Source organism: Calypte anna, chromosome 13, assembly GCF_003957555.1.
Source record: "Calypte anna isolate BGI_N300 chromosome 13, bCalAnn1_v1.p, whole genome shotgun sequence".
Classification (NCBI taxonomy): domain Eukaryota; kingdom Metazoa; phylum Chordata; class Aves; order Apodiformes; family Trochilidae; genus Calypte; species Calypte anna.
Window position 1 is genome coordinate 5,815,590 of NC_044259.1, and position 25,911 is coordinate 5,841,500.

The 25,911-nt window shown below is 37.0% G+C and overlaps 2 protein-coding genes across 2 annotated transcripts in view; one reads left to right on the forward strand and one right to left on the reverse strand.

The window, feature by feature from the left end:
* The window catches only part of DOCK2 (dedicator of cytokinesis 2), a 133,741-nt gene that overhangs the window by 49,684 nt on the left and 58,146 nt on the right, over positions 1 to 25,911 (reverse strand). The gene's annotated exons all lie outside the window — the stretch shown is intronic.
* INSYN2B (inhibitory synaptic factor family member 2B) lies at positions 20,884 to 24,667 on the forward strand. The gene is given in 3 exon segments (XM_030458987.1): positions 20,884 to 22,241; positions 23,305 to 23,379; positions 24,423 to 24,667. Coding segments are annotated over 3 exon segments (1,620 nt in total). The 3' UTR covers positions 24,610 to 24,667.

Here is a 25,911-nt window from a genome sequence, read left to right on the forward strand (position 1 = left end):
GGTGTCAGGTTGCTGTAGTAATTTCAAATAATACCAGGACCACAAGAATGAGTAAAGCAAGCACACTGGGAAAAAAACAGCAACAGAAATAATGCAGAATGAAACTACACTGATTCTAATATAGGAGAAGTATTTCAGTGGCTGTGGGATGGGTAATCTTTGTTCAGGTGTATTTCTGGAAGGACTACAATTTATTTTCTGTAGGGAGTTATTATATTTATCCTCATTCACAGCACCTCAGTGACACAGAGCCCAGGTGTAAATATATAACCACATGTACATCATTATAAGACAGCAAAACCAGAAACCTTAATTCCTAATAATTCAAAGACTTCTGAAGGTCAAAGATCATATAGTTATTTTTACATCCCCTTTTTAGCACAATAATGGATGCTTTAGATGCTAAATTTAGTTACCTTCATGATTCATGTACCTCCTTTACATACCTTACATACCACCATTCTCCCATAGTCACTAATGATGGTTCAACACTTGATTAATGCAGAGTTTTCTGTAGTGGGCAAAGAGTCCTATGCAGAAGATGAAACATTTCTGTGGTGTATGAAGCAACCATATTACACTGAAGAGATTTAATTCTGAACTCCCAAGTTAAGCCAAGAGTTTTCAAATACATCATATGTTAGTGACAGTAATTGTCATAATGGTGCAAATATAAAGAGTGACCAAGAATTTCTACAGCCAGATAGCTTTTAGTTCAGGATCACTTTCCTCTAGAAAGTGATGTATTTATTTTCTTTAGTGTAATCAAAGAATAGCTGACCAATTGTTTCAATCTAATGTTAAAAATCACCAGTATTTACATTGCAGCACAAGCACATAATTGAGAAGGCCTCACAATATTCTGCTTTCACATAATTATTGAGTCCTGACACCTGCTTAGTGTCAGGAGCTAAATAAAGAGCAGCATGATTTCCAGAAAAGCATGGAAGACACTTGCTGGTGCCATGAAGAACCAGCATGGTTTGAAGACACAGGTCCTTAGATAACCCCGCTAAGCCTTGGGAAGTGTGCATATATTGAGGGTAGGACAAAAACCTTCAGCTTATTATGCAAACACTAAACAACAACTATCTGAAAGTTAAAAAAGAATTAAAAAGGCAGAACTTGCATTGACCTGCTAACATAGTTTTCTTTCCTAGAAACTGACAGCACTGCTGGTCATGTGCTGTCCCCTAAACCATGCTGTTTTGTAGCTGGAAAAAGGGCAGAAATGCAAACATGAGAATTGGCTGCTATGCAACAACCTGGAGTATTCATCATGTGCACAGACTGTCTACAATGGGAAACAGCTCCTAATCCACACAGACTTCTAGTAGATGCTAATTAGTGCACCTTACTAATAGTTGATTTACAATAACAGATTCATCTGCTCTTTGTAGGTCTAAGTTGTTAATTTTACATTTTACATTTACACATTCATGTAGTTCACTGGTTCTGTCTCCTTGTTTTTATAGCTGAACAGAAGCTTAGGCATCCTGTTTCTCCATCTTGCTGACAGCTTTTGATTTGACTGAACACATTCTGGGCAGTTTTAGCTTGTTCTGTTGCCTTTACAGTCGTATGATTTAGCCAAGAAGATACACAACTATAAAAAAAATAGCCTACCAGGTGGAAAAATATAAGACAATATTGCAACACAATGAAATAGTAACAGTAGGTGCTTTGTAACGTTTAAGGACATGTTAAAACTTGGAAAAGCAAGACAGTTTAAAAATTGCCATTTATGACTTTTGCAGATACAGATAATAGCAGTAAATATGCTTTAAAGCATGAAAAAAACACCATGAGTTTTTTTATAATATCCTTTGTCATCTAGTTTTAATTATTTTTAATTTTGTATTTATTTCCCAGCAATATTACAGAAAAAAAAATCACCCATCCTTTGCAATTTTGGCTGCTGATGAGTTTTATTGGTTGGTTGGATTTGTGCCATCATTCCACTCCAGAATTTCTACTACAGTCTCTGTCTAGGACAAACACTCAACTGTAATTGATTTACTTTGTACTTAAGTCTGTGCTCCAACACAGTTGTGCAATTTACTGTGTTCTCCAGCATATTAACATTGTGTTCATCTTCGACATCTATGTACAAATAAACCGGATAACATTATTTACTGTGAAGTGAGAAGTCAGTCATTTGGGACGAGCACTCTTTGCTCTAACACTGAACTAGTGTGTCCAAAGCACAGCTGACAAAGAAAAACAAAAAAAATCAGCTGTTTGACCTCCTCACTTAAACCACTGCTGTCCCCATTCCTCAGCTCTGCTGCATCAGGTGAACTCTCCTGTCCTTACCTTCAGGGATTAATGCAGCTTCAGGCTGCATCTCTTCCTTTCTCCTCTGCAATCCACTAATTCTTTCACCACAATTCCTTCAGCTCATTTCCAGACAGGGCTCACAGACCAGAAGAAACTTCCTGCCCTGGTACATAGGACATCCACTGAGAACCCCAAGTATCTTGGTACTGTCAGTCTGCTTATTTCATTAATTTCTTATTCACAGTCCTACTCCATTCCTCAGTTGCCACTAAGCCAGCAGATGACTGTAGCTGGTGAGGCATGGCTTGTCCCACCAGCTGTCCCCGTGTCCTCACACCCACGTCAGACACTGCAGTCAAACAGCACCGCCGTGTGCAGAACAGGCAAGCCAAGAGTTTGATTAAAAATATTATTCCCAGTTTATTTTCTGTAGTAAAGCCTGGCCAGACTCTTGCATTTAAATGGACTGAAAACTGAACTGAGAACTTGAGAGTGATACCATGGCTGGGGTGAGAAGGAACTAGGGCAGAGGTGTAATGCCTAACAACAGAAATTACAGGAGAAGGAATTACCAACCACACAGGGCTACAAAGCAAAACACACTGGCTGCAAGGGAGAACAACTGGGTACAGAGAAAAGGGCAGACCTGAGCAATTTACATCTTATTTCTAAGCCATGTATTTTGAACTTCCACATAATGTGTAGACAAACATCTTGGATGGTGATTCACCTCCTTAAAACTAAACAGAGCCATCCTGTGTTCCCAGAACTAGCTCACTCTTTATTTGATTTTAGTCTTTTTCAGATGCACTCTCCAAAGGCTGAAAAATTAATCTTCAACTACATGATCAGAGATGAGACTACTATATTTGCAAATGGTTAAAAACCAGCTTTATCATAATAGTTCTGCTTAAAATTTCTAAATTTCATATAGCTCCAAAAGACTTCCTCTTGTTTCTTACACTGATTTTACAAGGCAAATTAAGAAAATAAAATAAAAAAATTATACCACAACTCACACCCATTGCACTAACAAATATGTCTGTATACAGAAAGTTTAATATAAATATGAAACTGCCCATAGAGTTTAAAAATAGTTCATCCTATGCCCACAGCCAGTGATGTTAAATGCATCCAGTCTGCATAAATGGAGACTTCCATCAAAGAACAGTGTAACCACCTGGTTAGTGTGATACAATATGCATATGAAGATTTCATATAGTTTTCTAACTAGATAGCTCTTAAACACGATAAAATATTATTAAAGCAAGCTGTGATGTGAAAAGGTGTTACAGGAACTTATTAATGTTGTTCTGTCTAGTTGCTACTCTCTACCATAAATAAAAGCAGGGATAAAGTACACAGAAACCATATTTTCATTTTCAAGTAAAACCAAAGAATTAGCAACTGTTGGAACGGTTTAATAACTAATGTATGAAAATACAGAAAGTATATCCAGTAGGGGTTTATATCAGGTTTTGAGGTTTTTTGTAATACTTGTCTACAACTTCTAAACATGAAAAAAAATCTTGGTGTGTAGTTAGAAAAGTAACTCACTTTTTTAAAAGTTACAATAAATATCCTTTACAAGAAAGAAAGCTTTTCATTTTCATGTTGAATCTTGGGTAAACTGGTTAAGAGAAACCATGGGAAATACTCAGTGAAAGGAGAAAACCCCATGTGAACACATGCATAAACATGGAAGGATAAAACTTAAAAATAATAATTAAAAAAATTTAAAATCACAGAATTCCTTGCTAGCAGGTATTCTGCAAACTACTGCCAAATAAGCATCCTTATCATCTTAAGGTGTATCACTTCTAAGTTATCCCAGTTGAACTTGTTTCAGTTATAGCATTACAGAAACAAAGAACGCAGAAGCTGTGATAATATATATAGAGAAACTTACCAAAATAGCATTTTCTTCACCTATAACTTGTGCTCATGCTAATCTCTTTCAAGGGGATTGTGTCATACTAACACATGAAACCTGGGCTCTTGCAGAATCAGGAATACTCATTTAGTAACTCTGTACCAGCCCAATGAGAGCTGAATTCATTAGGTACTTAATAGAAAACTAAGATGAATATGGGAGGAGAAATTCCTCTCCAAAACTAAAACAGGGAACATTCCAGCTCTTTGTTTTTCTTTCCTTTACTACATGAGTAAAAGAGAAACAAGTCAAAACCCTATGAAAGGTAAGTTCAATAGTACAGGGGAGGAACTACCACATAATTACAGCTAAGAGTATATATGTAAAACCATACATAACATATGTAGGAACATAGGAGAGAAATGGGCAACATAGAGTGTTTCACAGCTACAATTTAATAGAGTAAACTGCTGAGAATTTATATGGAATTTAACAGAAATGGAATTTATCAGAACTTTGTATAAATACTACATTTAACAAACCACAGCTAATAATTGAAATTTATTTTTAAGTGACTTGCTTTGATTCATAGTAATGACTAAGCATAACTGCTTAGTTCATACTAATTTATTTTTTTTTAGCACAAATAAGCATGTTCAAAGGCAGCACCACTGCTACCTTCTGCCAACAAATAACTTTCTCATTCTAAAATTCACAAAAAACAATCGTCCTCAGAATAAAAGGTGAGTACAGATAGAACAGCACTGTTTTATAACAGCCCAAAATTCATTTTCAAAATGTTTGCAGCATTTTAGCCAACACAAATCTAAATACTTAGTGCTGCCAATGTCATCTGAGCAGATGAACTCCATCATACACCAACTATAGGAGAAAAAGACATCCTCTGCTGTGTTGCCTTACTGCCAAAATATTAAGAGCTATATGCAGCAATATATTTTCCCTAATCAGTACAATGGGATTTCATCTAAAGAGATTGTTTTCTTAACCAATAAAGAGTACCAATACGGCATGGGCTTAAGCTCTGCCAGGGGAGATTTAGGTTGGATACGAGGAAAAAATTCTTTACAGGGAGAGTGACCAGGCATTGGGATGGGCTGCCCCGGGAGGGAGTGGATTCTCCATCCCTGGAGATCTTTAAAAAGAGACTGGATGTGGCACTCAGTGCCATGGGCTGGGAACCACAGGGGGAGTGGATCAAGGGTTGGACTTGATGATCTCAGAGGTTCTTTCCAACCTGGCTGATTCTATGAATATCTTCCTCTAAACCCAGCAAACACAAAAATAATGAGGGGAACTGCATTCCTAGCAGAAAACAATCAATATCACACTCATATATAAGCAGACTTGATCAATGAGAAATGGCATATTTGGAAAATAAAATGTTATGCCTCATGTTTAGTGTATGTATCTATTGAACACTTACATAAGTCTCTTACTTTTATTATCAGTGCCTACAATACAGAATGTGGAAGCATCAGTATACATCTAATACCAGAGACACATGACAAATGATTAGAACTACTACAACCTACACCTACACTAAGCACATTTTTTAATTAATGTTACTAGATTTAGCATCAGTTTTAGAACCATCCTACTGAAACTGTTCATAAGAGTTTATCAGGTGATAGTATGTTGAATCATCATCATTATGCTATTCCATTGAAATTATACAGGACCCATTTATGAAGCAATATTTTATCATTTTAATTTATTAATGGATATGTTTAAGATCATCTCTACAGACCTGAAGGATAGACAACCATTTGGTACATGGTATACCATCACATATTCAACACAATTAGAGATTTATTAAAAATAATAATGTCTTGGGATAATCTTTACAGTATGGTTTATAAACAAATTAGTCGTTCCTTATTTAATTCAGCATAAATCCATTGAGCTGAACATTACACTACAGCTCCCTAAATCTGAATTTTGTAATCTACTGTGCAGTTACTATTCAAATAAAGATCTCTCAGAATTATGGCTGCAAAATTATAGTATTAACAAGAGTTTGGAAAGCTAGGGGTAATTCTAAAGCTCTTCTTTAACTTCAAAGGATACTGGAATCAAACTTCCCATTTGGATCATTATCAGTTTTGAAGGTATGCTTTATAAAGAAGAAGAAAAAAAAATTTCTTCTTCTATATTTTAAAGGATATTGCTAATATTTCATAGTTTAAACCAGAACTTACTACACTGCAGAGCTTAGAGCCAGGAATTCAGTAATGCAGGGTATTTTTTCATTAAGAAAAAGTGAAATCAGCATAAGATGCTGGTCTTTCCCAAAGAATTTCTTATATTTGGAAAACGTGTCACAAAAAGCCATTGACTAATATGCCGAAGTAATTTCTATTTTTTATTTTTAAATGGGACCATAGTTAGATAAGATAAAAGTAACTTATTTCATCTCCCCTTGGTACCCAGCTTCCAAGATTGCTAAATATAACAAACATTTAAATATTTAAATAATGTTAGCAACTGATTACAAATAATTTGTAAACAATTCAAAGACCAGAGTTTGCAACTAAACAAGAAAGACTATTGTATATATATTGACGCCAAATGAATAAAGCAATAGAGAAGGAGATTTCAAATGCAGGAAGAGAAGTGGAGCTCCCTTACCCCTTCAGATTATCACAAAAACCTACATGACAGTGAAATTAGAGAGTTCCAGGACATTAGGTCACACTGAGCAGGTTGTGTACAGCTCAAGTCACAGATGCTCTGGAAGAACAGAGTAATCAATCATTAAAACAGGAAACCAATAACATAGTCACCGTGGTTTTGGAGGACAAAGAAAAAGAACTTTCATTCTTTTGAATTCAAGAGCACATTAGTAAAGGTTTCACAGCACTGTCTGTAGAAGTTTTTTGCTGGCAAAAATGGAAAAAAAACCAAACAATGGGCACCATAGGCTGGCAGAGTGGTTTAGACTGGACACTGTTAGCAGCTAAAGAAAAATGAAAAAAACCCAGAAAAAACAAAACAAAACAACCACCCACAAAAAACCCAAGAACACCACCACACAAACACACACACATACATACAAAAAAAACCCCAAATCCAGCCCCTGTCTCTGTAGGTGGCTTCCCCTCCTTTATCTCTGGTGCTCCCTCCCAGGTTTGGGGCACATCAGCACTTCAAGACAAGATAAGAGAGGAAGCAATGTCATGTTCAAACCTATGTAGCATCACTGGGACATAAGAGGTTGTGAAAATTAGCCTTGCCAGTCTGGTAACAGAAAGAGAAGCATTACTGCAGATATTACTGTGTGAATCCTTTGGCTTTCTGAAAGGTATTCTCAAAACAAGACTAGGAACACAAACATCTCTATCCATATTAAACTGGAAAGAAAAAATACCACTGAACTAGCTCACTTCTGTTATACAAGGCTATTCAAGCCTTTAGGTTGCCAGTTAGACAGCCTCATAAGGCTTTGTCTGGTTTTGAAATTAGACACAGCAATATTGACAAATTACACACGATATTTTTGTGGCTTCTATACCTTATTTCTTAACTCGTGTTTTTAAAATTTATTTTTACAAGACAATACACAAAATGAAATGCACATCTAATTATTTTTGCTAAGATAACCCAAGCTTCTCTAACAGATTCTAGGTTATCTGCCTTGCTCAAGTTTGTGGCAAAGTAGTAATTTGGTTTGCTGTCCAACTTTGTTTGGAAAACCCTGGAAAAACTACATGCCTGAAATGAGACAAGGAACCAAATAACCAAATCCACATAGTTTATATTTTGTCTTGTTAATCACACATGAATGCATTTCAAGATTTATTGAATCAGATTGCTACTTATCCAAGTTAAACCTGAAGCTATTCCCAAGATGACTTTTCACAATGATATTTACTGTTTAAAATTAAAAAACACTCAAGTTTTGTGAAAATAAAACCACTGCAGAGCCACTAAATTAATGTACTGCTTCTATGGCATAAGGAAGAAAGGGAATAACTTTTACAAAATTATTGACATCACAGTAGCAGGCAAATATCTCAGGGGAAAAAAAAGAAAAAGACAATTGTTCTTTATTCCAGAGACAGTGAAACAGGGCAGGCCATGTTACACATTACATAGCCACCTCAGAGCAGAGATTGCTGCTTCATTCTCCATCTCACTACAGATGCTGCTATCATGTAAAATACTCAATTACATGGCCCATTCTGCATTCCTGAAATAAGATAAAAGCATACCTGAAAGGACAGGGAAAGTGATTTTAAGGCGATAGTAATTTACTTATGTGATTAACTTACATATTCCCTTGGAATTTCACATCTTTCACAGAATATGAGGAACATAATTTCCTATTAATTTGTGAAGCCTAATACACGTCTTGTCTTCCTGTCTCTCTAATTTTACTGCCTTTACTTGTGGAAAACTAATTTCAGAAGATAAGGTATTTTTGCAGATACTTATTCCCATGCATTTTTGAGTTATGCTTATTTCAGTCCCCACATATAACCTTGACATCTTCCAAATGTCAACCTCAGTAAAAACTGAATAACAAAAACCACAGAACTTCATGACAACCAAGTATCACACAGCTCAGGATGGTGAAGATTTATTAGACCTGTCTACCAAGGATTACCTTCTCTATCTAAATATAACTTTGTTAATTAAAATAAAATCTGAATTTATACAAATAATAAAAACAGTTACCAGATACAGATACTAAGAAAAAACTGACATGAGGAAAGGCAAAGAGGCTTTTCTTTTTGCCTTTGCCATCACTGTGACACTTGCTTACGTTGCCCAGAGAAACAAAATGGTGTTAATTTCTTCAGCAAAGTTCAGAACCCTTGATGTTTTCAGAGAACTTCATCTTTCCTTTAATGACCTCACCAGAAGATTATTCAGAGATGCCCTACCATCCTCTGTGTTCTGTCATCTTAGAAACTCATCAATGTTAAGCACTGCCTTTACTAAGATGACACTCAAATGCTGATATAAGCTATTGAGATATTTTCTTTCACAAGATTATTGCAGCTCTGTGTTTTGGAGCCATTCCAGAACGCTATGCACCAGATCCTGTTATTCTAAATGCCTCAAATAGGAGATATATATTTGTGTGTGTGAATAATCTCATACTTCATAGTGTTTTGAGAACACCCTCTCAAACCTCCATCTCTACACATTGAAGTTACCATCTCATTTTTTTCTGCCATTGTTCGTCCTACACAATTGCACAGAATTTGCTTTATCCTCTTTCTATATGCATAGTTACATTGTGTGCCAAAAGATCCACAGCTACTGAATCTCAGCTTCTAAGCTTAAGTGCATTGTGGCATCTCAATAATCACTAACTGCAGAGTTTCATTGTTTTTATTTAGGTGTTATACAGCTTATATTAAGACATAGCGAATATTACCAGGATTAAGAGCTCAATATACTAAAGCAATAAATTCACAAGGAGAGGTAAATGACTGAAAGGAAAACTGCAAATTTATCCTCCCAGTGTGTTTGGTTTTAACATGCCACTCAGCACTTGAATCAAGGGCATTTGGGTTGCACCTGAGCCCCTAAGTCAGAATTTTTCCAGCTTACTGCACTGACAAATAAATCTGGATAAGAGGATAAATAAATTTTCTTTCTAAAGACCAAAGATGTTTTGTTGTTGGCTTATTTAATACCCAATATTCCCACATTCCCCAGTACCTATTAGTACTGAGACACTTTACCTCTTGTAAAGAACACAAAGAATAAGTCATCCAGTTCTTCGTCTTACCGCAGTGGGACCAGATTTGACAGATGTTTCATTTTATTGTTTTGAAGAAAGAATATTTAGGCAGAATATATTAAAATAATGCTACACATAGCAATAATGATATAGTTTAGAATTGGTATCTCCGTGAAAGAGTGAGGCACAGAAAAGCTTACAGGTGATGCCTGGGGCTCCAAACACTGGGAGTGGTGCTGATCTCACAGAAGTATTGTAGGGCTACATTATTTTTCAGGCTGCAAATAATTAATTGAAGTGGGCTTTTTGAAATCCCCTCCTCTCAAACAGCAAGGTTTTTGAGGAGCAACTTTTCTCTAATTTTAGAAATGCTAGTCAGCCAGTAAGTTAGTGTACTAGACTGAAAACATGACTGGAAAAAATTGGCATCAGAAATATCAAAGAAACTAGAACTGCAATATTTCTTATGGATTGAAACGGGAATACTGCACAATAGATCAGATGCAAGCAAAGCAAAATATACTTCTACTGTCACTTACCATTATTAGTAGTAGCACTGAACTGTTGAGTTGTTAAATATCCAGTCAGGATGCTGAGTGTTGTCTTAGCCTTGAATAAATTCTTGTAAATATCATAAATCAGGACTTTGAGTTTCCCTAACAACTACACTACAGGCAACATGTAACAAACCTAAAATATGCAGATGCAAAGTCAGTGGAAGAGAGCAAGCATGTCCAAAGACTCTACATGAGAATTACATGATAGAATTTACATGTAATTGTCTGAAATCCATGTTGTTACCTCTGCAACATCAGTACGTTGGTGTATTTTAAGTAACTTACAGCAGGAAGTCACAATAAACACAGGTTTCCCTCTTGCTCTAACCTTCTCACCTGTCACCCTCAAGCATGGATAATTCTTGCTCATGGTAGGCTGAGAAAAACAAGAAACAGAAATCATAGAAGAACCCAAACTACCAAGCATGTTGTCTACTAGATCACTGCTTCATTTTGCAAGCACTTAGGGACAAGACATGCCAATAGGTTATGGACTCTTGGCAGATGACACTGCAGGGAGATAAAACCTGTGAAAAGATCCCTCTGGTATTGAAAAGTAGCCATGATCACAACAGAAACCAGACTTTCTCAGAGGATTCACTGGCTCATTTTATGTCAGCCTACATTCTTTCTCCACCAGCTGCTTTTTGTAACAGAAGTAGGGAAGCTTATGGTTAGTATCACTGTGAGCATACGTCCTGCCAGTAAGCACAATTCCAGTCTCCCAGCAGTTACTGTCAGCTAATGTATTTTAACCCAGTCTCTAAAATGCCATAATTCAGTTTTCTCACATTGAAAATGTTTTCCAAACCCACCAGTTGGAAAGAGATACAGCAAGGTATATTCATGTACAGCTAGGTACATGAATACACAGCCACACTTACATTTCTAAAGTCATTCACTGGTAAAAAAAGCTTCAAGATGCAGATTATAAATTGCTACTGTGAGTTACCATTGTGAGTTCTGGCACAATCCTTGTACATAGATTTCAATATTTCTATAGGAAACACTGAAGCCTTAGGAGAATGTATTTCAGAAACCTCAGAGTGGTTTCTTCTCTCACACTCTCCCAGTATATACAGAAGTTTCGCAATCTAAATGAGAGGAACAAAAAAAAAGTGACAGATCTTACTGAAGAATCACAACTGAAAACACAAAAATGCCTTGAAAAGGCAGCACAGCAGACTGCTAAATATTTCTGCACTCTGCTTTGCTATGTCATTCTTGCTCTGAAGTGATAAATTAATTGAAGAGAAAACAGAAACAAACTGAAAGAAAAGGCATTGCAGCAAGTACCATCAAAAGTTGTTTTTGAAGGTGAATACTGTAATGATGAAAGTGCAGAAGTTCACTGATGTGATATGACATATCAAGGAAAGTAAAGGATTAGCAGGAAGTAAAAATACAAAAAGCAACTTCCACCTGTAACTTGCTCCTCTCACCCAATACAAGGAAAAGAATCTTTTGTTAATAGATGAGCAGCTGATATGAGCCAGAGCTCATGTGTGTCAGGTAAAGCAGGGGACCGCAAAACACTATGCCAGAATCCACGTATTAAATATACAACATACATTCCCCATAGCAGTCTTCTCAACAAAAACACACAGAAAAAACGTGACAAGCAGTGGCAAATTCTCACCACAGGAACCACATAAAAGTAGCTTTTAAGTTTGCCATGCAGGAAAAGTATTAAATGTGGCTTTTATAAATAGCATAGTTGTTACAACTAGACAACCAAAGAGAAAGTTTGGAAGTTAAGCTGAACAAATAAATGTATCTGTCATCAAACTGCTAAGGCCTGCAAAGAAGCACTCTCTCTGATACATAAAAAGATGTGCATATTTGCCTATGCACAGACTCGTTATATAACTATATAAAATGTTCAACATGCCTACAGCTACATGTAGATAAAGCCTAGATAAAAATCTACACTGATTTCAGGTGCAATATGTATGCTTACTTTTACACAAACATCAAGGACTTCCCAGTACTTCTCCAGCTACTTGGGAAAACAGTAGAATACCAGATATACATGAGAAAAAGCACTGGAATTTTGTTAAGAACCAGCTATTTGGACACTTCCCAACTCACCAACCTGTCACACTGGATAACTTCCATCTCCCTATAGGCACTCAAGCATTTCTTAAAGAGAAATTTCTCAGTTTTAAGTACACTTGCCTTTGCAAACTAACACTGAGAAAAAAACCTCCTACTTGTGTACAATACATATGTGATTGGATTAATTCACTTACAGTATGTATTATCTTCTGACAGTAAGCCTTATATTAACAATTCCCAATACATGCTCCAAGAAAAAATAAAACCACCTGAGAAACATTTTCTAATTTATGATGAAGCCTATTGTTCTGAAACATACAATGGAATGTATCATCTCTTCAAAGGAGGTAGCTGAACTTCTATTTTTGTTAGAGTAGAATAAAGGAATTTCAAGTACAATAGTTCTGAAAATTATATTCAGAAATAGGATCATCATTATTTTAACTTTCAATGCACCTTCAGCACTTTGTGCAGAATGTCATCACATCATCTCAATTAAAGCATAGCCAAACAACACTCAATTTTCATTTCTAAAACTTGCTTGGCTAAGTTCATTTTTCTGCTGCAGTAAATATCACTGCATCTTTTCTACCCAGCCTCACCAACCTACTTTCCAAATCTTCCTGTAATATTACTCAGAGTTAAAAGCCTATAATCTCTTCCATCACTGAAATGTTCCCTTTCTGAAGTCAGATGCTTATATCAGTGACCACCTTCACAATGGATCCTCTCTCCATTCACTGTAACCCCACCTTGAGATGGTTGACAAAAAAATGCAAGCAGGGCCTGTAAAAAAGCTCATGCCCTCTTTTCAAGTCCAAAAGCAAGGTTCATTCAGCATTACCAAAACCACTGGAGTAGGGAACAGTTGGGGAACATACACAGAACTCTTCTGTGGCAGTGTACAAAATGGGAGCAGGATGTCCTGTGTAATAACCTATAGAATGCTACAGAAGACAACCTGTGCACTGGAGAGAACTCCAGATGCTAAACTATGACAAATTATTCCATCTCTTAGAAGAAGAAAAATTACCTAAACAGCTTTTTATTTTATTCTGTGGGACCCAAAGCACTAAGATTCCTTGTTGCATTCTATCATTTGCCATTGTACACAGAGAACATTTAAACACCTCTCCCAGCAGTCTCACCTTTTTCTTTTCCAACTTTTTCCTGTGTATCATACTTTGCAAATTTGCACTTTCAAAAGACTGCTTTTACTTTATAGGCCCTGCACCTTCCATTTATTTTCATCTGAAAATAATCCCTTTAGAAGTCTCCTTGTAGTTCCATCTAACTTTCAGTACTTTACCATCTATTTCCTTCTGCAAGAAACATTATCTAAATTCTGTTGGCTAAAGCTTCCTCCTTCTAGTCTTAAAGGGATTTTTCAAAATTGAAAAAACCTTCTCCAAACATTTGTTTCAATGCCAGTGGGATTCTGGAAGAAAAATTTGTGAAATCATCTCCGTTTCCATAACAAGGCACTCACTGCATGACAGACTGCCCTTGCAGTACATTTTTTTCACTATCAACAAGCACCTGGGATCACCACTGCTGCCTCTGAATGTTGATTTCATAAAAAGAACTTGACTCTCATTTCAGTCTCTGACATCCTCATCAAGGCATGGATATTTGGAAGCTGAAAAAATTATGCTTTGTATCCTAGTGGATAATACATATCTGAAAGAGCCCAAGATATCCAGTCACATCACGAGAACACTACAAGTTTAAAAATTTGCCCCAAAAATGATGCTACTATACAAGAGCCTGCAATAAATATGAGGGTAATTGTAAAGGTGAAACTATTAAAAACTACTCTGCAGTCCACCAGATCATGATTAATTCCTTTCCAGCCTTACTGACATTAGAAGTTAGCATAAAATAGGACTGTATACTACACTGAGGTTTTTTTAGATTATAAAAATTTAAGATGTTCATTATAATCCTTCCTAGAATGATGTACCATGACTGTTGCTTAAGAGGTTACTTTTGAGAGAATACTGAACAATGAAAAGGTTGGATAATAACAATAAGCATTTTGACAGTTACAGAACCACTAAATTATTAAATTGCTGTATACTTTAGATTTTAAAGATTGCTTCCACATTGCAGAGTTTTTTCCATCCCAGCTGTGAGTTTTACATCTCAAAAGAAAAATCCTTAGCAATCTGCCTCATCATATTTTGGCCAGCATGCATTTTTTAGAACTTGTGCTGCACTGAAAGGAAGAAAGAAGAAAAAGCATCTTAACTTGCCTTGGGTCTGTAGATGAAGGGAGAATAAAGAGTCAGCTTCTAACTATTGTTTACAATTAGGCTTAGAGACAAGGGGATACCAAGTGCAGCTCAGCTAAGCTTGTATCACAGGAACATCACAGAATCTGGTGGGATGGTTCGCATGACTGGAGTGCTGCCATGGATGGCTACAAGCTCCTCAAAAGAGACAGACAAGGTAGGCTCTGTATGTTAGAGAGTCTCTGGACTGTAGAACCTGAGATCAGGAACAATAAGATTGAGTGCCTATGGATCAAAATCAAGAGGAAGGCCAACAAGGCTGACATCCTGGGGGGAGTCTGTTATAGACCAGGCAACCAGGATGATGAGAGTGATGAATTATTCTACAAGCAGGTGGCAGATGTCTCAAAATCACCAGCACTTGTTCTCATGGGTGACTTTAACCTGCCTGATGTCTGCTGGGAACTCCACACAGCAGAGAAGAGGCAGTCTAGGAGATTCCTGGAACATATAGAGGATATTTTCCTGCTCCAGCTGGTAAATGAGCCCACCAGGGACGGGTCCCCATTAGACCCTTTGTTCACAAACAGAGATGGGCTGGTGGGAGATGCAGTGGTCGGAGGCCATCTGGGGCACAGTGACCATGAAATAATAGTTTTCAATAACCAGGGATGCAGGATGTAAGGAGGGCCAACAATAAAACCTCTACAGTGGACTTCTGGAGGCCAGATTTTGGCCTTTTCAGAAGACTGATTCAGAGTGTACCCTGGGAAACAGCCCTGGAAAACAAAGGGATCCAGGAGGGATGGGTGTACTTCAAGGAGCAAGTCCTGGATGCACAGGAGCAGCTGTCCCTGTGTGCCCAAAGGCAAACCAGAGGGGAAGATGACAGTCTGAATACTGAGGTGCTGGAGCAGGTCCAGAGAAGGGCAAGGAGGCTGTAAAGGGATCCAGCACAAGTCCTGTGAGGAAGGGCTGAGGGAGCTGGGGGTGTTCAGGCTGGAGAAGAGGAGGCTCAGGGGAGACCTCATTTCCCTCATCTCTCAGGGGAGACCTACAACTCCCTTAAAAGAGGTGGAGCCAGGGGGGGTTCGGGCTCTGCTCCCAGGCAGCTCTCAGTAAGACAAGAGGGCATGGGCTTAAGCTCTGCCAGGGGAGGTTTAGGTTGGATATTAGGAAGAAATTCTTTACAGAGAGGGTGATCAAGCATTGGAAAGGGCTGCCCAGGGAGGTGGAGGATTCTCCATTCCTGGAGGTTTTTAAGAAGAGGCTGGATGTGGCACTCAGTGCCATGGGCTGGGAACCACAGTGGGAGTGGATCAAGGGTTGGACTTGATGATCTCAGAGGTCCTTTCCAACCTGGCTGATTTTGTGGTTCTGTATTATTTTGACAAAAAGGCAAGAGAAGGGGAAAGGAGAGAATTTTTAACGTGGTTGAATTTCAAGACTTTAAAATTAATTTCTAGCTCTTTATGCTATTTGGTGATGTATGTTTCACTTGATTATGCAGGGATTTCAGAAGCCACACCCATCATTAATTTGAGGAAAAAAGTCAACACAAGCTTAAGTAGAAGAGATTTGGCTAAATTAAGCAGCTGGGCTAGCATCTGTTGTTGAAGTTCAAGAGAAAACATGAACATGAATACAACTGACATGCAAACCAACGCATGAATTCATACTGTTAATCAAAAATGTTTCATTTCAGAGGGGTATTTTTCTTCTGAAAAGTGGGGGCAAACCTAGATCGAGATCCCTGCAGTGTTTTGTCTGTCATCCATTTACTAACAAACACAGTTATCTTCCAGTTGAAAGACCTCACAACATGCTTTTAGCATAGTGACTTTGTTCAGTAATTGAAGACTATCTATCCAAATCTGTTTCTCACAGAATAGTGTGATAAATAAAATAAATAATTAACATATGTAAAAGAAATGCAAAACAGTACAAATGTGGTACTTCTAGGAACAACAATAGGTTTTTGAGATAATGAGTAAAATGGACATTGAAGGTGTCAAATTCAACTGAATTAATTCAAAATAACATGTCAGATATTTAACTTGTTCCACAAACTGAAGAAAACCTCAAGAACAACCACACTAGTACATCTGCACTCTTCCAAAATCCCCACCATCCTTTACTACATGCTCTTTCACTTCATGCAGTTTCCCATGGCACTTACCCCTACCAGCTGCATCCCTCTCCCCACATCTTCAGTCCTTAAATTGAAATATGAACCAAAGAAACATGTTTGATTCTTTAAGAGATGAGGAAGACAGGTGCAGAAAGGATGGAGGAATACTTATAAAAAACAAGTAACACCCTCTTGCAGTCAAATTTCCTCTGTTTGGCTGGCTAAGCTGTCCATGCGTTTCTAAGGACTAAAAAGCTTGAGGCTGGAAAAACAGTTTTATGCCTGTTTGAGGTGGCAGGCTTTTCAACTTAATCTTTTCCAGGCAATTATTACCCCCCAGATACGTTACCTCAAAGTCAGAATAAACTGGCACTGAGAAAAAGAGAAAAAGGCAGTGATGCCTGTCAGACTTACACAGTCAAAACATTTGATTAAAAGAAATTAAAATGTGCACCACTTAAAAATAACATGAACTATCAAGCACACAATTGGCCACCTGATTCAACCACCAGTGAATGAAGAGACAGGAGCAAATCCACAGTGCTAATGCAGCAGAATGACCAAGGCAAGGTTTTTCCTTGGGACTCATGAGCACCTGTCCAGAGAATGGACAGGGAGAGAAAGGTTGGATGTGAGGTTGTGGAACTCTTTCAGACATTAAAACCCAGTAAATTTCTCCTACCAAAATCATTGTTGTTATTAATACAAGACATCAGTTGAAGACTGACAAATGCTTTTTGTTGTAATTGACATAAATCAGTACATTGAAACCGTTTTCATAAAATGGACTCTTAAAAAAATTTGTCATGCTTCACCCTTTGTGAAATGAGCAAAACAAGACCTTTCAATTGTTGTAGAAGAAAAGTGTAGCAAGATGAACCTCTCTTAGGTGCAGCAAGACGAAGCTCTCTTAGGGAACGGCACTTCAAAGTCCAACCAGGTGTTCCAGCAGAGACTCACAAGCAATGCTCTAAGCCTATGGCTCTCAGATTTGACTAGCCAGGATCGGTGCTGCTGCTCCAAGAGCGACTGGCCCCTCTGCTGGCTTGCTCAGGACTGAGCTCCGCCTCTGTCTTAGGCCTCACCTTTTATTGGCCCCCTGGTCCTGCTCATGCACAGTGGGGGCCCACCCTAATTAGGCACAGGTGGGCTTGACACAAGCTCATGCTCACTCCCTGGCAATTAGTGGCACCTGGTTGCCTCATTTCACTACAAAAAGAATGATAAATTGCATCCCAAGACAGTGAATAAGCTATTTAAACTTAGTAACCGCCAATGTTACACTGATTTGTTAACCTAAACACAGACACCTATAACTCATAGAAATCAACTAGTTGGGTTTTCAGCTGAAGCATTTGAGGACTCCTGCCTATGTATTATTTTTATTTGAGCTTGATATAATATAAACACAGCATCAAAACTGCCATTACAGCTACTCAAATGAACTCCAGCCAAAACACGCACGTAATTAAAAGAGCAATTTGCAAATTAAGACTACAAGAATCTAGCTCACACGCCTCTATAGCCTCCAAAACCCCTAAAGGCTTTTTACTTGTATTTAAACAAGAAAAAAAAAATTCTAAAGGATCTTCTTGAATTTAATTGGGAAGTATAACTTTTAAAGTAGTCCATCGGCCTGGAGCACAGCAGCTGTGATGGGAAGTGAAGAATGCAACTACAATACTTGGATAAATTCTCCAACATAACTTTCAAGAGCCTACAGTAATTACTGGATGATATGAGAATTCAGAACTTGGCACTGGAACTTTATTTGCAGAAACTGTTTGACTTGTTTATTGTGTATACTTGTTTATAGTAAACAAGCAGTACAGTGATTTAAGTGACTCTGTGCGAGCATATTATGGAAGTAAAATTTGGTATTAATGTTTCCTCAATATCTTTGGCAACATTTCTCTCTGCAGAGAACTCATCCAACAGTCATTTTGTATCAAAATTTAATAAAACAATCATATCAACTTATTACTTTGCTTAAATTATATTACATTGCCTAAATGTTACATGAGGCTACATAACAGCTTGGTATAATCTGTATCAAGAACTTTCCCACTGCACCCATCTCATTAAATCTGCTGTGGGTAAATTACAGCTGGTGAAGTTCATACAGTGTTTAAATAAAAGGTACACAGAGATAATAGAAGTATTAAAGCTAAGGAAACCACCAGGCAATAAATAGGGAACAGGATCAGTAGTAAATAAACACAACACCGGGAATTTAGCCCCAGTCTTAAAATTCACTGTAATAGAAAAAGCAATCTATATTGGATTATTAAAAATCCTACAGAATATTTCCCACATTTGGCAACAACTTCTCTTATCACTATTCTTTTGTAGCAGCTGTTTCCCAAATTAGCATAGCATTAAAAATACAGAAAAGATATTTTTCATACAGGTACATCTTATGAGTGAATTTTGAAAAAATTATTTAAAACCTCCTACTAGCCCTACACTCACCATTGTACACTCCAAATTTTAGCTCAGACTATTCTGGAATTATGTGGTATAAGAAATCACGTATTCGAGGAAATCTATCACACAATTTACTTGGGTAAGAAACAGCAAAAACACCCTTGACACTGTAGAAACCCAGAGAGAGAAGTCCTTGATAAAATACAAAGTCAAATGCACAGATTTTGAGCAAAGCATACTTGGCAGACACATATGTTCTATCTCAGGAAGTCATAAAAAATCTGAATTGTTCACATTTTAAAATAAATTTATTTTTCCTTGACCAAGAACTGTAGTGAAATCTGAACACATAGTAATGAGAAACTACCAAAAAACCCCAAACACAAAAATAAAAAACCCCACAAACAAACAAACAAAAAATCCCCAAAACTGAGTTATATTTGAACTTCAACTGTCCAACAAATTTAAATAAACATTTCTATTTTCCAGCTTTTTGTTATTTCATCCACAGCAAGATTTAACAGCCATTTTCAAAATTGAAAATTTAAATTTTAAGATCTATAGATCTATATTTGGAACCAGATTCAGGCCTGTACACAAGCATGGGTGACAAAGAGTACTAGTATTCTGAAATATTTTGTATCATTTTTTTCTGTTTTGTACTTTATATGAAGAAAACTTTAGGCACTTAAAACCCAACACATTTCAGTTTTTATACAACTATGCCACTGCTAAAGTTATAAAAGATGACAAGTTGTAAGAAGACAGCAAAAGCAGATTACATTGTTTAGTAGTTTGTTCACCTACAACTTTTCTTTTTACTTTCAGGAAATATTTCCTGTTATTTTGCATTTTCTGGTCATTCAATCTGAACTACTCTGATGATGCCAAAGTATTTACACAGCTTCCCTAAATCAACCATTCCCTTGGATGTGATTGGCCTTTGGCAAGAAATGAAGTAACAACTTTACACACCTATTACCTCTCTCAATAAAACCCAGTGGATGCTCTGTTTTTTTCCTGTTCAGAAGTGGTTACATTTTGCTTAACCTTTTGGGAGGACTAGTTCCATTTGCAACTTCAAAGTGATGGCTGAGGAAGAAAAACTCTCTCTAAAGCAAGCAATTCAGTTTGGTATTAATAGATATATCCCATCAGTAAAACTATGCAACAGAAATGAGAATGCCCACAAAAGTTATTATGCTTGTTTAGACAACATGCAGATAAAACCTATGTGAATGGTCCATCATAAAAAAGCTGAATCACGAATGCAGAGCTGACTTTCAAAAAAGAGCCATCAGGAAAGCCCTAAACTCAACCTCACCATTAATTCAGTTACCTGAAAGCACAATGGCCTACACCAACTCCATAATACAAAGATAGTGTTAGCTGAAAACACAAGAGTTTCCACTTCAAGAAATCGGTCCTAAATTTGGTATTTAATTTCTCTCTCAGTGTTTTATTCTAAACAGCAATTTAATTAGAAAGCATCTCCTTAAGCATGTCAGTTAAAAGTCAACCTACCACCAGGAGGAATGAAAAGTGTGACTTCTTCATGAGCAAGGTGTCCATTTGCATCTTTAGGACAATCTTAATATACAGCTCAAATGGCAAATTAAATGGGTCGGAAGGAAACACATTACTTACAGAATTGTGATTCAATGGCTCAGCAAAACATGAAAATGCACCCAGTGCTATTGAAAGGGAACAGTCTGGATTCAGCAGATTTTGTGAGACAGCCGCAGCACCGCAGGACCAAATCCCAGCAAGTTCGGTTCAAGGATGATGGTGTGGAAACCAAGACAGAACAAGATATTAACCCTTCCCAAGACATTCCCTTCACAACTGGAAAAATTGAAATACTTAGGGATCGCCATTTTTTGCTACATCCATCTCCATCTTTTCCAAGTGCTCAAAAGGGGCTTCAGAACATGGCAATACAAACATCTCCCAGCCTCAGGAAACACTTCCCAGTTTTCAAAAAGAAAAAGCTAAAAGCAAGCAGATCATTAACAGATCCTGCCAACACTATCCAAATAAATGGCAATCTTTCTGAACAAGATCTTATGTCTTCAGATCTCTGCTACTTGAGAATAACTAATCGTTCGGAAGATGGATTTAGGAACAGTGAGGTGGATGGGCAGCTAAGTCAAAGACCATCAAAAGCACAAAGCAATGGACCCATCCACTCAGATGCTTTCTCAGTACCAGAGAAGACAACTGCTTCTACACAGGTGCCTGAATACATAGATGTGTGTTTTCCACAATACAGCAATGTTGCCATGGATGCACCAGACACAACCATGAATTTCAGTAATTCACTGCATTCTTCTACTGTCATAAACAGCTATGAAAATACTGAAAACAGCACACTGTCATTTATTTCTGAAAAAGCATACCCTTGCCTAAGTAATTCTAACAGCAGCAAATGTAATCCTTATTCTGACCCTGGGGAAGTGGAGAAAAGTGATGCTGAGTTGCCTCACACCAGCAAAGACACAAGCATTAAGGAAACTACTCCATTTTCACCTCCATCAAACCACAGTTCACCTTGTTTCCTCAGAGACTATCAACAGGCAGGAGAGCACAACAGAGATTCCAGCTGTATGACATTAAAAAATGATAATCACACAACCATGTCACTGACCAGCAGTAATGCATCAAAACCTCTTCTGTCATGTATCACTGAAATAGAGAAAAATTCTACTCAGTCAGATATTTCCCAGTGTAACAGCTGTTTAGAAGGATTTCACATAAAGTCTTATCTGCCAAGGAATGAAATGAAACCACAACCCAACCAGGAGATTAGTGAAATAAATCAAATTGATCTGGCACGTGGCGAACTTTGTACCTTACAAGGCAGGCTGCAGTCTGTAGAGGAATCCTTGCAGTCAAACCAGGAGAAGATTAAAGTCCTTTTGAATGTAATCCAAGAACTGGAAAAATCCAGAGCCCTCAGTGAAGGGTATGGTGCATTTTAGTCTTAGTAATTTGTCAGAAGTGTAAAGCAGAATTCTTTTAACCTTCTTTTTTGTTGTTCTTTTTCAGTAGCAAAGAAAACATTTTCTGGTTACATTTACAGACAACTTTGCAAAAATGGTATCTTAACCACTTTTTTTTTTTTTTTTTTTTTTGGTATTTGGGCTTTAGCAGAGAAAAAAGTCACTTCACTGTCTGACACTGCCTTTACTATACCCAGTGTGAGACATAGTTCGTTAACTCCCTTTTTTTTTTAGATTTATAGTGTCAGATACAAAGACACCAACACCTGCAAGTTGGCAGTCTCCATCTAACTAAAATCTGCATGCAGTAGAATGAAACCCAACATTAGCCTTATGTACTAACGTATGCCAATAAAAAGACATGGCAAGACAAAGAGTCCTTAGTAGTGAGGTCCAGTAGGCATTTAGTGCCAAAGCAGTCCTATTGCTAAAACAGTTTATAACAGCAGAAAGTCACTTAATTTCCAGAAATTATCACTACCTTTATTCATAGCCAAAGTACTTTTGGCTAAAGCACAGCACCTGCAGACTTTTGAGACCCCATTGCTAGTTAAGTTTCTCAGTACCACAAACAACAAAGCTGATTAAAGTGAATGGTTTAATAGCATAAGGCACAATGCCTGGTAAATGTCAAGAGCTTCAATACATCAGGAAGATTTCACAGGAGGAGAAAGGTGTTTAAAAGGGATTAAAACTACGAACGTACAGCTTGTGAAGAGTAGCTATGACAGTATGGCTATTCAAATACTTTTAAGTGTGTTCATAAGAAGCAGTCACCTGTCTAAGTGTTTTCATAACATGTATCCATGCAAGAACCAACAATCTTAACAGCATGAAATGGAAAAGATGCAAGACAAAAACGTAAATCAACATAGGCACCAGGATTTTTACAGCAAATTCTAATTTCGAATCTGAGACTAGAATTTTCAGTATGGGTAACAACTGGTGAACAAAATTACTTTTATTTCTGAAAGATTCAGAGATTTCTTAATGGATCTATAAATGCCCGTTACATGTCCATTACAGGCGCAACTTCTATCACACTGGGCAAGACCTCAACAACTGCAGCACCTGTCAGAACACAGCGTGTATCATTTACAGGTACCTGACTCCTTAACACAAGCCTGCATTATCTGTCTGTACATCTCAAATGCACAATACGATGTTTTACCTCACAGCTACATGAGCTCTCATTTATTATTAATCCGGTTTTTAACAAAACACTAAGTGTTATGTGTGAGGTGGTTTGTTTTCCCAAGTAGAAAACAATTAACACTGGTGCTGACAGTTACTACACTTCTAATAATTCAAACAGAAATTCCCTGCTAATATTACACAGCATTGTTATTAACATCCCTTTAAAAGCTTTGCCATTTCTGATGATGAAATTCCCTTTTAGCTTTACATTTTTAAAGGCTGAGATTTCTGCAATAAATTTAAATCTTGGAAAAGCTTAACATTTAAATTGCCAAATGTCAGTAAGCTTATGTTATGTTGCACATGTTTACGTGCAGAGCAAAACCAAATCTCTCACACTTCTCACTTCAGTAAATGTTTGTTATTAATTTGACTGCTTAATCACTGTCCATAAATTCTTTTGAACCTCACATTTATTCCTTTGCATGCACCTGCTCTTACCCAATTAACATCTTGGCTCTCATTTGACATCAATAATAATTATGGGTTTCAATGGAGAAATTTAATTGCATTCTAGTTTCCTGTTCACTAATACTACTTATCTCAAAGACTTATGTCTTTCATGTATTTAGGGTCCTAGTTAAGCATCTGTGAGTTTGGAATTCCTGCAGAGCACATGACTGTTAGATTACAAATAAGATTAGATTAGATCATCAAAATCTGACCAGTGAATAAAAAACCATTTCTGGTTTTTTGTCCCTTACTTTTTACCCCATTGTTTTGGGCACAATGCTTGAATTCTAACCTCACATAAACAAAATTGATCCCCTCAGAAAAGATTAAGAAATTAAGTCACTCTCAAAGTAACAACATAAACAGCCTTGTGTTTTAACAGGCTGTTAATGATATGGAACAGTGCCAAATTATTCTAATTAAATAAGTATCCCTTTCAGATGTTCTTAAAGAGGGAATTTCTCACTAGCTTTCATGTTTTCATTTTTCCATAGTGTAGAACATGACTTCAGACAACAAGAAGGAAGATTTCATCAGATTTTGAAAATGCTGGATCATGCAGAGAAAAATCCAGTTCCAGCTTCACCTCAGAAGTTGTCATCTGATCATCCCACTCCCGATAAAAAGGAGTTTAAAAGAAAACCAAAAAAGGTTAAAAGAAAATGCTTCTGGTGGATTTGACTACCTTATAGATCCTTTTACATTTCAAAAGACACTAGAATATTAGGAGGCTTGGGAGCACAACTGACAATGTGCCGTTACAAAACGACAGAGCTAAAGAATGTTTAATTAGAATAGCTGATAAGTAAGAAGAATTTATTTAGATCATGTCAATGAATGAAGGTGCATGAAGACACTATTTTCAAATAGAAATTGTATTTCAAAACTTTTTCCAAGGACACTTCCATATGCTGTATAAAGACATTTTGTTTCAACTTCCCAAAAATAACAAGTTTTAATTCTCTACTTTAAAATACAATGGTTGACAAAACTAAGGGTGTCACACAGGTCTCATTGCTTATTCATAAGCATAATAGACTAAAATGAATGAACTTCATTGATCTTTAAAAAAAACATATAGTGGAGAACAAATTCAGGGGAATGGCTTACTGAAATTTATCCTTAAAGGAGTGAATTACAATTATTTCACATCCTCACTGAAATACTGTTCTTCCTGTCATCTAATATTTAACAAAAATAAAAGAATTTCAAGTTTATTTTACAATGCCCTTTTACAGGTTCAGCTTCAAAGGCAGTCTTTTAGATGTTTCAGCCATTTACCAGACTTGCCTGAAAAAGATCATAAAATCATAAAACAAGAAACTCTCTAATTCTAGTCTTAGTCACCAAGTATAAGTATTTCCAAAGAAAATAATCCACAACTCCTCAGGGCAAGCTGTTCCAAAATTTTTTCTAATGTATGATCTGAATTTCCTGTATTCTAGCTTGTGGCCTCTGCATCTGACCCCATCCAAATACACCCCTTCAGGAAGAATTAGACAGGTCATTAGACATCTAACCAAAGCCTTCACTTTCTAGAGACAGAAAAATTCAATTTGCCTCACCTCATGCCACGTGCTACAGCCCACCATCATCTTTGGTGGCCTCCCTCTGGACCATGATCCAGTTAGCTCATGTGTTGCATCTACCTGGAAGCCTAAAACTGGAAACAATGCCTCAGATGTCATCATCATGCAGTTGCTGAACATAGGAGAATAACTGCTCTGGCTACTGTCTTGCTAAATCACTTGCCCAATTTGTCCATCTTGTACCACTACACTTTTAAGACCTGTACCACTACACCAAAATATCCCAAGATGTGGGGTTTTTTGGCCTGAAGGCATAAGTTGATAGATGATACAAAATGTATGATAAAAATAATATTTAATGAACTTACCTGTATTATATGACAAAGAATTTATATGCAGGAAAGATTTTACCAGATTCCAATGTGTCTGTTTCTTTCCTTAAAAAGAGCTGAGT